At 47.6% G+C, this 12083-nt stretch overlaps 1 protein-coding gene across 2 annotated transcripts in view; it reads right to left on the minus strand.

Moving 5' to 3' along the window:
- Positions 1-1390: 1390 nt before the first annotated feature.
- The window catches only part of LOC148135179 (putative G protein-coupled receptor 139), a 93758-nt gene continuing 83065 nt past the window's right edge, over positions 1391-12083 (minus strand). For both annotated transcript variants that reach the window (XM_087985243.1, XM_087985242.1), the window contains exon 2: positions 1391-2387. In XM_087985243.1, coding sequence (XP_087841369.1) covers positions 1480-2387 — 908 coding nt within the window. In that variant the 3' untranslated portion in view covers positions 1391-1479. The remainder of the gene's footprint in view (positions 2388-12083) is intronic.

A 12083-nucleotide genomic window follows, 5' to 3' on the forward strand; every position in this document is an offset into this window, starting at 1 on the left:
TACCCCTCTCTCTGCCCCCCTCTCTCTGTCTCCCTCTATATCCCCCTCTCTCTGTGCCCCTCTCTCTGTCACCCTCTCTCTGCCCCTTCACCCTCCCACCCGCCTCTCTCTTTCCCCCATCTCACTGTCCCCCTCCCTCTCTGTCCCTCTCTATCTTCCCCACACTCTGCCACCCTCTCTCTCTGCCCTTCTCTGTCTCTGTCCCCCTCTCTCTCTGTCACCCTCTCTCTGTCGCCATATCTCTGTCCCCCTCTCTCCCTGACCCCCCTCTATCTCCCCCACTCTCGGTGTCCCTCTCTCTGTCCCCCTCTCTCTGACACCCTCTATCTCCCCCACTCTCTGTGCCCCTCTCTCTGTCGCCCTCTCTATCTCCCCCCTTTCCCTGTCCCCCCTCTCTCTGTCCCCCTCTCTCTGTCCCCCCCTCTCTGTCCCCCTCTCTCTGTCCCCTCTCTCATTATGTCCTCCCCTATTTCTCTCTCTCCCTCCCTCACCTTATCTCTCTCTTCCCTCTCTCTCTCCCTCTGTCTCTCCCTGCTCCTTCGCTCTCGCTCCATCTTCTCTCACTCTCGATCCCCCTCCCTCGGTGTCTCTCTCTCTCCCCACCCCCCTCCGTTTCTCTCTGACTCAATCTCTCTCCCTCCTATCCTGCCTTTCCTCTCTCTCTGACACACTCTGTCTCCCTAGTCCTTCCCTCTCCCTCTGACCCAGAGATGGGGGGTTGGTGGTGAGGCTGTGTGTGGGGGTGGGGGTGAGATGATTGAGAGATGTGGGAGGTGGGGAAAATGGGGTTGAGACGACATTGCGGGAGGGAGAGAGAGACGGCAGGAGAGAGAGAGAGTGAGGGTGAGGGGGAGAGAAAAGAATGGAGGCAGGTGGAGAAACTCATGTTGGGGGTGTGAGAGAGAGAGGGGGAGAGTGCGGCAGAAAGAATAGTGGAGGCACGTGGAGAAACCGGGGTTGGTGGGGAGGGGTGTCTGAGAGGGGACCAGAGAGAGTGAAAGGGAGAGGAGGTGAGAGAGACTGAGTGTGCAGAAAGAGAGAGAGAGGGAGAGAATTGAGGAGGAACAGTCGGGGAGAGGAAATGGGGAGGCCAGGTTGGAGTTGGGGGGTGTCAGAGGGAGTTAAACCCAGCTCCTGAGCTCAGTGCCCGGTGCCCTCCCCTTCCATGAGGACCAGGACTTGGGGCTGAGTCTGTCTCTCTCCAACACAAAGACACACAACAACATCGGTCACTCTGCTGCTCGGCACGCTTTAATGAATATTTTTATTGTTTACAAACGGAAGTGATGGATACAGTCAGTGGGATGGTGCCTTTTCTCACTGGCCCCTGAGTTGTGAGAAACATTGAAATGTTTCCCTGTAACCCCCCTGTGGGATAAGGATGGACAAGCCAGCGCTACCCTCAGTCTGTTACCATAGCGACAGGATGCTCCATCGCTGAAACCCTGAACCGAAATGAGCAAATCCCGGATGGATTGACTAATGCGGGAATTTGATGGATGGATGGATCTGGGTGAAGGGATATTTCAGCACATTCTTCAGCTGCTGCCTGAACTTAGTCTGGGTCACGGCATAAATCGCGGTGTTTGTGCAGCAACTGAGGAGCTGCAGCATGAAGCCCAATTCCCGCACAAAAGAATCGAGGTACACAGACTTATACCCAATCAACCACATCCGGGCCCATATAGTATACAGCATTAACGTTGACCATAACAGGATGAAATTGGCCGAGATCACAAACAGTAAAATGATGGATTTTTTCCGGTTTCTCATTTCAGTGTCAGACTGAGCGTCCCCATTGGTGTGAGCGCGGAGTCTCCTGCTGGCTCTGCTGGTCACTACAATGTGTCTGACGGTGAGAACATTGAGCAGCAGAATCAGGAGAAATGGGACACCCGGGGTTAGAATGTGGTGGAGGAACTCGATTGTGACCCAGACACTGGAGAATAGAACAGCGTCTGTTACATCACAAAACCAGGGGGAGTTCACCAGCCAATACCGAGTCCCGAGCATAAAATACCAGGAAATGTTCTTTAAACAGCTCAGCACAGTCACTGCTCCCAGAACCACAGCCGCCGTCTTCTCACTGCAATATTTACTTTTCAGCTTCTGGCAACAAATGGCCACAAACCGATCAAAGGTGAAAGTGACGGTGAACCAGACAGAGCAGTCAGTGGCTGCATAAACCAGGACAGCATGGATATTACACACGGAGACGGAGTACAGGAAATAAAACTGTTCATCAAAAACAATGGGAATGTGTCTCAGTATCAGGTCGAGGATAATGACCAGGAGATCCGCCGCTGCCATGGCCCCCAGGTAACGTCTGACACATGGAGACAATCCACAATCTTTATAAAGCAGGACGTAGATGGTCACTACGTTAACTGTGAGGAAGGAAAACAAACCCATTATCCTTCAGCCTGGAGGCAAAGGGACCCGTTTGATCGGGGACCCAGTGAGATTTTCAAATGTGTCCCTGTATTCAGGGACTTATTAAAATAATTGGAGCTGGAATAACAAATGGGAAGGTCGGAATTACTGACAAAAATGTGACATAAACCACAAGAAACCCTCCCTCCCCAAATACACAGAGACACATCCATAAGGACAGATGGTTTCTTGAACATTCCCACACACTCGATCACTCGAGACCAGACACAGGTCACTCCTTCCCAGTTCCTAATACGGAGGGTGGAAACGTTGCTGTCCTGAAGGATTCTCTCCCAGTTTCCTGAAGACAAACGGAATTTGGGAATTCCTGTATTTTGGTCTCCATTGTGGTCGATCCTGTGACGTGGAGAAATGTAAACGCAGGGAAAACGCATTCACCCCTTTAACTGCCTGAGGGGCCTTTGGAACAATGTCTCCTTCTCCCTGGAACGGGATCTCTTCCCTCGGGATCTTATCGTTTGTTCAATTCACTGACGTCCGGCCGTTCACAAACAATGTCAGGGACAGAACGTTCCGGGGAATGTCAGTTATAGAATGTCGGGGACAGAACGTTCCGGGGAATGTCAGTTATAGAATGTCGGGGACAGAACGTTCCGGGTAACCCCTTGACCTGTCCATGACCTTTCCCCCTACCCACCACACCAACATGATGTCCTGTGCCTGGGCACACTGTAACATTAATGGGGTGAGAGACGGAGGGTCCAGTAACAGGGATGGGAACTAAAGGCATTGCCAGATCAGCTGAAATGGTTAGATATACCACATTCTCAATCCACCTCACAGAACCAGCCCAGACCCCATAAAGCCAGAGGAGATATCTGTTCACCGTGGAACACTGTGCAGACCAGGCCAGTGTCCTGCTCAGTACAACTCAGCAATCTGTCCAGAGTGGAGCACTGCTCAGATCAGGGCATTGACCTGTAATCCCAGACCACTTATCTGTCCAGCGCGGTGAGAAGTGCAGACCACAGCAGTGCATTGATCTATAAGCCCAGATTAGATATCTGTCCAACACGCGGAGCTGTGCAAACCACAGCAGTGCATTGATCTATAACCCCGTAGTAGATATCTGTCCAGCAGCGGGAGAAGTGCAGACCACAGCAGGGCATTATCTATAAACCTCAACCAGAATGACTGACCAGCACAGTGATCTGTGCAGTGGTCACCCGTGAATTAATCTGTAAACCAGGAGCAGTTATCCTCCCAACATGTAGGACTGTGTACCCCACCACAATGCACTATCTGTGAACTAGGAGCAGTTACCCTCCCAGCATGGAGGACTGTGTACACCACCCCAGTGCATTGATCTGTAAACCAGGAGCAGTTACCCTCCCAGAATGTAAGACTTTGTATACCACCCCAGTGCATTGATCTGTAAACTAGGAGCAGTTACCCTCCCAGCATGTAGGACTGTGTACATCACCCCAGTGCATTGATCTGTAAACTAGGAGCAGTTACCCTCCCAGCATGTAGGACTGTGTACATCACCACAGTGCATTGATCTGTAAAACTGTGATAGATCACTGCCCAGCGTGGGGAAACTTGCAGCCCGGGCTGGAAGTGACAGGATGTGCAGCTCACGTCCATTTACAACTCCATTTCTCCATTGTGCCCTGACAAGGGGGTGCTGTGAGTGTGAACATCACTGCCACAGAGATACAGAGATGGAGGGGGAATCAGTTTAAACAATAACAAATGGGAGGGATATGGGAAATAGACAGAGAGGGGGACACTGAGAGACAGTGGTATGAAAGGATGTGTTCCTAGGTTTTAGAATGCAGAAATGAAAACATTTTAACAGCATCCTGTAACATAAGTGTTTCCAGGAATTGTAGGTGAACATGATATTGGTGGGAGTTCAGATGATGCAGAGTTTTGGATGTGTACTTGTTCTGCAGCTTTGTATCTGGGTGTAGGGTCAACAGAGTCTTTGACTCATTGGGCTAAATCTAACTATAATTTGTCTCAGTGCCATTTCCATTGACTGTGACAGAGGGATCATCTACACTGGGCCGAACTAGTTTCCTGGTGCTATCTTATCGAACTCACTTCATTAACCACCCACCCCATGGTGTCCCTCTCATTCAATACCAGCCCGATTCTCCCACCCAATATGGCTGGAGGTACTTACCATCGCCCGGGTCCCTGGATATTCCATGATCCATGACACTGGCGCCATCTTTAAAAGGCCACTGAGCACACGGTTGAGCTTTCTCCGTTTGGAGCTGCCCTGCACAGTTTACCCCGAGCATGGCAGATAAGGGGTAATTACAGCACGGTTTGTCGACAGGAGCACGGAGGGCCAGGTGGATGGGCTAGTACAGAGGGGGACCATTATCTTCCCAGAGTGGGCCACAGCACCAACCCACCGAGCATGGTCTGAGCTCACCACCCAGCTCAGTGCAGTATCTGCAGTATGAAGAAATATCCAGCAATACAGGACAAGCATCAATAACCTTCCCCGCTCTGTCAGGATAAGGGTCACCGTATTCTCTCTGCTCCCTCACACTCACTGTATATCTGTTATAGCACCTACCCCCAAACAAGGCTCATGGTCCATCACTCTCACTGCCGCATGCTGCACCTTCTCTCTCTCTCTCTGTCTCTGTCTGTCTCTTTCTCTCTCTCTCTCTCTCTTTCTCTCTCTCTCTCTCCCTCCACTTTACCCCCACCCCGCCACCACCACATTAGTAACACTGCATGGATACAACACTGTGGACTGACTCCCTCCAGACACCTCACCATGACCATGGCCCCCACCTACACCAGCACTAACAGCAGGGCCACCCACTCCCACCCTCCCTCTCTCCCTCCCTTTCTCCCTTTCCAGGAGAAACTACCTGGAATAGGAGAGGAAGGGCCTATCCGGGTGGTGGAATGCCCGATATCCGTTCCCTCACCCCCTTCCCCTGCCATGTGGGGAGGACCATGGTATAAGCTGGAGAGGAGAGGGACACCTCGTGTGGAGATTCTGAAACATCCAGGTCCCACCGACCGAGTAAGGAGCAATGTTCAGTGAAGGGCAATTCTCACTTTAAACTCACTGGCACCTCCGTTTCCCCCCGGCACAACTTAGAAGCCGTGGCCCTGATGCCATCTTCCTTTTGTGTTGAGCTGGTACAAATTGAATCCCCACGGTCTCAGTGGGCAGGAGGGTGGGCTCACAACACATCGTCACCACCACCTCCCAGGAGGTGTAGGAGGGAGTCAGCTGTAAACAGCTCAGATACTGAAACTAATCTGTGATAGTTACTGCTCTCCCCACTTCTCCTGACATCTTCAACAATCTGTGCTCATATACACCCAGGACTCTCTGTTCCCACACCCCCTTTATAATGGCACAGCCTGTTTGAAAATGTCTTTCATTGTATTTCCTACCAAAGTGTATTACCACAAACTGCTCTGCATTAATCCCCATCTGCCATAAACCTGAACACTACACCAACGTGTGACTGTCCTGTTAGAGTTCCACACTGTCCTCCATAGACTTCAGAGTTCTTCCAGGTTCGGTGCCATCTACAAACATTGAGATTGTTATAGCGTCACAGTCCCCATGAAACAACTGAAATCCAGCCCCACACACATGAGTGTGAGCAAGTGAAATACTGATATATTCCGATGGACAAAGTCGAATAATGACATGCTGTCAATGGAGCAACAGAAGTCCTGACACACACCAGACGGAGCAAATGAAATATTGACAAACCACAGAGCAAGAGAAATCCGGATAGGTCCCACTTATCTATATTCACCAGGGTTCAATGTGATGAAGTTGAAAGTGTGTACTGTACCTTTAAGAGAGGGTGAATGCAGTTCTGAACTGAGAGCTTGCAAGCACCTGTGATATGAGAGGATGGCAGACCCAGAAACAGTATATTACTGGAGAGCTGGAGTCGGGAAATAAGCAGTTAAGAGAAAGGGAGTCCCAGAGTTGTGAATAGTTGATGTAAAATGTTCACTTTCAGAGTTAAAAAATAAATTGATGTTTTTATTTAAACAGTGGGATTTGGTAGATCTGTCACTCATATTTTAACAGTTTACGAGGCGAATTGAACATTTCTTTATGTTTCATTTAAGTTACCAGATGAGCTTCACGCCGTGGCCTAACAATTGCTGTGTGTGTATCTGTGTGTCTCTGTGTGGGGCAGGTCTGGCAGTCTCTGTGGTGCTTAAAGTGATGCAATGCCACCCTCTGCTGGCCTCCCCACGCCATTGCACAGACATTGGCAGAGGGTGAAAACCAACAGGGATTCATTCAGAGAGGGGAAGGGCGAGGGCAGCTGCTCACAGCACCATCCAAACTGATGTCTTATCCATGGATTGATCTAAATGTCTTTTAAACGTTGTAACTGTCCCTGCTTTCACCACTTCCTCTGGAAGTTCATTCCACACACAAGCCAGATTCTATCTCAAATAATTACCTCTCATGACTTATGCAAATCTTTTTCCTCGCACCTTAAAATATCCCTCAGTTTTGAATCCCCAACTCTAGGGAAAATACATCAGCCCTTCAGCTTATCTGTGCCCTTCATTATTTTATAAATCTCTGTAAAGTTACCCCTTCATCTCATCCTCTCCAGTGAAAAATGTCCCAGCATACCAAGCCTCTCCTTATAGCTCACTCCCTCCATTCCTAGCAACATCCAGGTTAATCTGTTCTCAACCCTCTCCAGCTTAATTATATCAAGTTCAATAATATCAAAGTGAATAGTCAAGGTGTTTTCGAAGGGTAGGGGAGACCAAAACTAGAGGACATGGGTTTAAGGTGAGAGGGGAAACATTTAAAAGTGACCTAAGGGGCAGCTTTTTCACCCAGAGGATGGTGTGCCTATGGAATGAGCGGGCAGGATGACCAGACTGGACACAGTATTCCAGAAGGGGCCTCAGCAATGAACTGAACAACCACAACCTGACATCCCAATTCCGATAGTCAAAGGTCTGACCTATGAAGACAAGTGTGTTAAACACCTTCTTAACCACAATATCTGTATGAGATGCAAATTTTAAAGAATTATACCTGACGGCCTCGGTCTCTGTCCTACAACACTGCCAAAGGCCCTACTTTTAATTGTATAGATTCTGCTCTTGTTTGATTTACCAAATCCAATACCTCTCATTAATCCAAACTAAACTCCATCTGCCACCCCTCAGTCCAGTGTGTGATATTATTGCCACCTCACCCATCCCCTTCAGTTTTAAAATGCCCATTCCCCTCTCCAGGAGGCTTGCACACTCCGGCCTTGATTTTCACAAAGACCTCGAGCTTGGGTTGCCTTGTGTGGATAGGAGGAGGAGGGACAGATTGAAGACGCAGTCAGTGAGGAGGAGAGGCTGGACAGTAATAACCGGCCTGGTATCATTTCATTGTTTTAGGAAGCGGGCAGTCGCACGTTAGAGTTGGTTAAGAGTGATCGGTGTTTTGGGACCAGAAATTAAGCTCTTCCTTCGTCTCTGGTGTTCAGTAATAAATATCTATTTGAGACCCTTCATTGTGCAGAGTGTGTCTGCAAGATTTCTTTCCCTAATATTGCAGACTACAGATAATAGCGATTAAAGATGGTCATAGTTAATTTCGATGGCACAGCACGTGGACTCAACATCCTACAGTTGAGACAAATATCGTGCATTTGATTAATAATACAAAGTGTTGTTTGTAATTCAGTAATGGTAACCTGATTATAATAAATCCACGATGGAAATGTGTTGCTGGAAAAGCGCAGCAGGTCAGGCAGCATCTAGGGAACAGGAGAATCGACGTTTCGGGCATTAGCCCTTCTTCAGGAATGCCCGAAACGTCGATTCTCCTGTTCCCTAGATGCTGCCTGACCTGCTGCGCTTTTCCAGCAACACATTTCCATCTCTGATCTCCAGCATCTGCAGACCTCACTTTCTCCTATAATAAATCCACACCGAGCAGAAAGTGGGCTCTAAAATATGACTCAAAATCTGGGTATGGTAGTGTGCTGGGTAGTGTCCTTGCCTCTGAGCTAGATCTCTGGATTTGATTCCAATTCCTGAACTTGTGTGGTAGTGCTCCAAGCTCTGGACTAGAAGGTCTGGATTCAAGTCCTGCCTGTTGCAGAGGTATGTTACAGCATGTCAGAACGGGCTGATGAACAACCACACAGGAGAATAATGTTACAGCTTTATGGGTATTGCTGAGTGAGTCTAGTGTCCCTCCCTCCGGGCACAAAGGTCTAGGTGTAAATCCCACAGAAGTGTCTCATAATACACCTGAAAAAACTGATTAAAATGGATTTAGAATTGTGACTTGATGGAGAAGGAAGAGGTGTCAGTATTGCATTTCAGAATTTATGCCCAGGATGACTGAAAGTCCAGCCATTCGTGTTGATTGGAGTCACATTTCGCAGCAGTAAAGGTTTACAAAATCAAAATGGCCATGGATAGGGTGAGTAGTCAGGGTTTTTCCCCAGGTTAGGGGCGTCCAATACGAGAGGGCATTGTTTGAAAGTGAGAGGGGAAAGGTTTTGATGAGGCCTAAAGGACACCTTTTCACACAAAGGGTGGTGTGCGTATGGAATGAGCTGCCAGAGGAAGTGGTGGAGGCTGGTGCAACTACAGCATGTAAAAGGAGCTTTTCCAGCAATTTCTGTATTTGTTTAAAAAAGCGTTCATTTTAACACAGGTATTCTGAATAAATTAAACATTTTATTTTTTAATGACGCAGGGACATGTAAACATATTTCAAAATGACCGAGACCATTTTCTGCTAAGGGTATGGCTCTGTGTATGTATGACAGCAGCAATGGTGCACCTACATGGAGCAGGGAATGTGATGTGGACATAGTTTGTACAATGTACAAGGAGACCTGACATGGTCTAGTTTGGGAGAGGATGGCATTACTGTGTGATTCGGCTCAGAGAGGGAGACAATGTAATCTGCCTGAGAAGGAACGGCCTCTTGCACTCTCACTCCTTTATTGTTCCTCATCACAGCAATGTGTGCGAGCTAAATAAAAAACCTCTAAAGTCATCGTTACCATTCTTATTTTAATGGAATCCCTGCAGTGTGGAAACAGGCCTTCCGGGCCAACAAGTCAATATCCACCTTCCCAATCCATTTCCCTATGTTTACCTCTGACGAATGTACGTAATCTAGATATCCCTGAACGCTACAGATAATTTAGCATGACCAATCCACCGAACCTACACAGTTTGAGCTGTGATAGGAAACTGGATCACCCATTAGAAGCTCGCACAGACCAGGGGCGAATGTGCAAACTCCACATAGAGAGTCACCCAAGGCTGGAATCAAACCCAATTCCCTGGTGCTGTGAGGCAGCAGTGCTAACCACCGTGCTACCCTTTGGGTGATCTCTAACCAGAATTCACTGGAATCTCCTCACTGCCTAAAGCAAAGGGAATTCAGCCAAATCCAACTCTCCCAGGATGTTGGTGAGGCCACTTTAAGAATACTGTGTACAACTCGATTGTCTGCAGAAAAGATTTATACAGATGACCCAGGACTGGAGGTTTGAGCTTCGGGGAGAGGTTGATTAGGTTGAGGTGATTCCACCTGGAGTGTAAGAGGCTGAGGGGTGACATTATAAAGGTATATAAAATCATCAGGGGCATGGATATTCTGAATAGCCACGTTCTGATCCCAGTATAGGGGAGTCCAGAACAAGAGAGCATAGGTTGAAGGCGAGAGGGCGAATGATTTAGAAAGGACCTGAAGATAAATGTTTCACACAGAGAGTGTTGTGTGTACAGAAATTGCTGTCAGACGAAGTGGTCAAGTTGGGAACAACCACAGGAGGAATATTGGCCAAATGCTGGCAAATGGGACTAAATCAGATTTGATATCTGACCGGAGTGAACAGATGGACTAACGGGTCTGTTTCCGTTCTGCAGGACTCTCTGCAGGATTCTATAAGAAGAATGACGAAAAATTCTTAAAGGACCTTTCAAGTGGGAAATCTCTTCACTGGAAGTTTTTATTGTGCCTCGATGTTCACATGGACTGAAAACTGCGTTAGTTAAATATTTGACAGGGAAGCGAGTCACGGATAATGGGATACAGTCAGGAAAGTGGAGCTGAGACCACAACCTGATCAGCCACAGTCTTAGTGCCTGGTGGAGAAGGCTCAAAGTATCTAATGACCCACTCCTGCTCCTCAGTCCCATGTTTCTGTGTTCCATTCAGCCCCTCAAACCTGCTAGACAGGAGCGGTTGGAGGCTACTTACATCTATAACCTGATGCACAGAAACAGAGGAGACCATTCAGCCCTTCAAGACAGTCCCACACGCTTTGAGGTGATTTGGGAAATGTAATTGGAAAACCCAGGCTGGGTATGAAAGAGGCCCCTCATCTCGCTTTACAAAATTTCCCCTCTCTGCAACTCGTGCTTCATTTGTTGGTCATATTGTAGACCCAAATTCACTGAGAATATAGACAACTTACCTCACCCACAGATGACTCACAAAATCCTCTGGTCTCCCTGGCTGCAATATTCAGTAATTGCACATTCATGAAAATAACACCCACTAACTTTCCAATAACAGAATGTGAGTACATTAGAAACAGGGGCAGGTCGTTCACTCCCCAAGCCTGCCTTGTCCTTCCCTAAGATCATGGCTGATATGCTCTTGGTCTCAAATCCTCTTTCATTCCCAATTCTTCATAACCCTCAATTCTCTGACAGGTCAATATCCATCGACCTTGTCTTGAAATACTTTCAGTCATCTAGCTCCCCGAACAGTGTTGAGAACAGAAATCCTGACATGCAATACCACCTGTTTGAAGAAAGCACTCGCTGCTCCTATATCATGGCTTCTTGATATGAACAAAAGAGGCTGACACAAGGGTTCAGATAAAAATGACTGGCCCTGATATCAAGGCAGTGGTTAACTTCTGAAGCATCAAGTAACTTAACAAAACTGGACTTAATGGGAATCAGAGTAAACTCTCCAGTGTTTGGGATCAAACATGGCACAAAGGAAGATGTTCATCATCTTAGTCATGTGGTCAGCTCTGTGGGAGATCCTCAGGGTAGCTTCCTCTTCACAAACATCTTCAGCTTCTTCATCAATGTCTCCCCGCCACTACCCTCCCCACCATAAGATCAGAATGTGGGGATGGTCACTGAAGATTCCACAATGTTCAGAGGTTTGTTCCGGTAAAGTGTCTGTAACATTCATGTAACAGCACTGCCTGACACTGCACATTGCCACAGTAAAACAAGAGTTCATTCAGCAGCTCACTCTGGTTTCACAGGAATATGAGGAAGTTATTCAGACCATTGACAGTATTGGGGAAGAACAGGGACAGCCCATTCAGTGCCTCCAGCATATAACTCAGGAAGAGAAGGAGTCTAGTGTGATGGACCACGCCAGAGCCCCTCAAAAATATTTGAGGGCGGTAACCTAGACTCTAATATTTTCATATTTTAAATGAAATGTAAACTGTCTGTTCCAGATGCAATGTGACTGGTCAAACTACTCGTTGTGAAGCAAAACACCATTTATTTAAACACGGAAGATAAAATGAAACCAAGGAAAGGGAAATTTAGAATAACTTAATTCTATTGGCCAAGTTAACAGAATAATAGATCGTGGAGCTATTACTAATGAACTGTTCCAATACAGGAAAATCGCATAACCACTG

This window comes from Chiloscyllium plagiosum, unplaced genomic scaffold, assembly GCF_037043375.1.
Source record: "Chiloscyllium plagiosum isolate Xiang-an unplaced genomic scaffold, Cpla_swu_hap1 HiC_scaffold_51, whole genome shotgun sequence".
NCBI lineage: Eukaryota > Metazoa > Chordata > Chondrichthyes > Orectolobiformes > Hemiscylliidae > Chiloscyllium > Chiloscyllium plagiosum.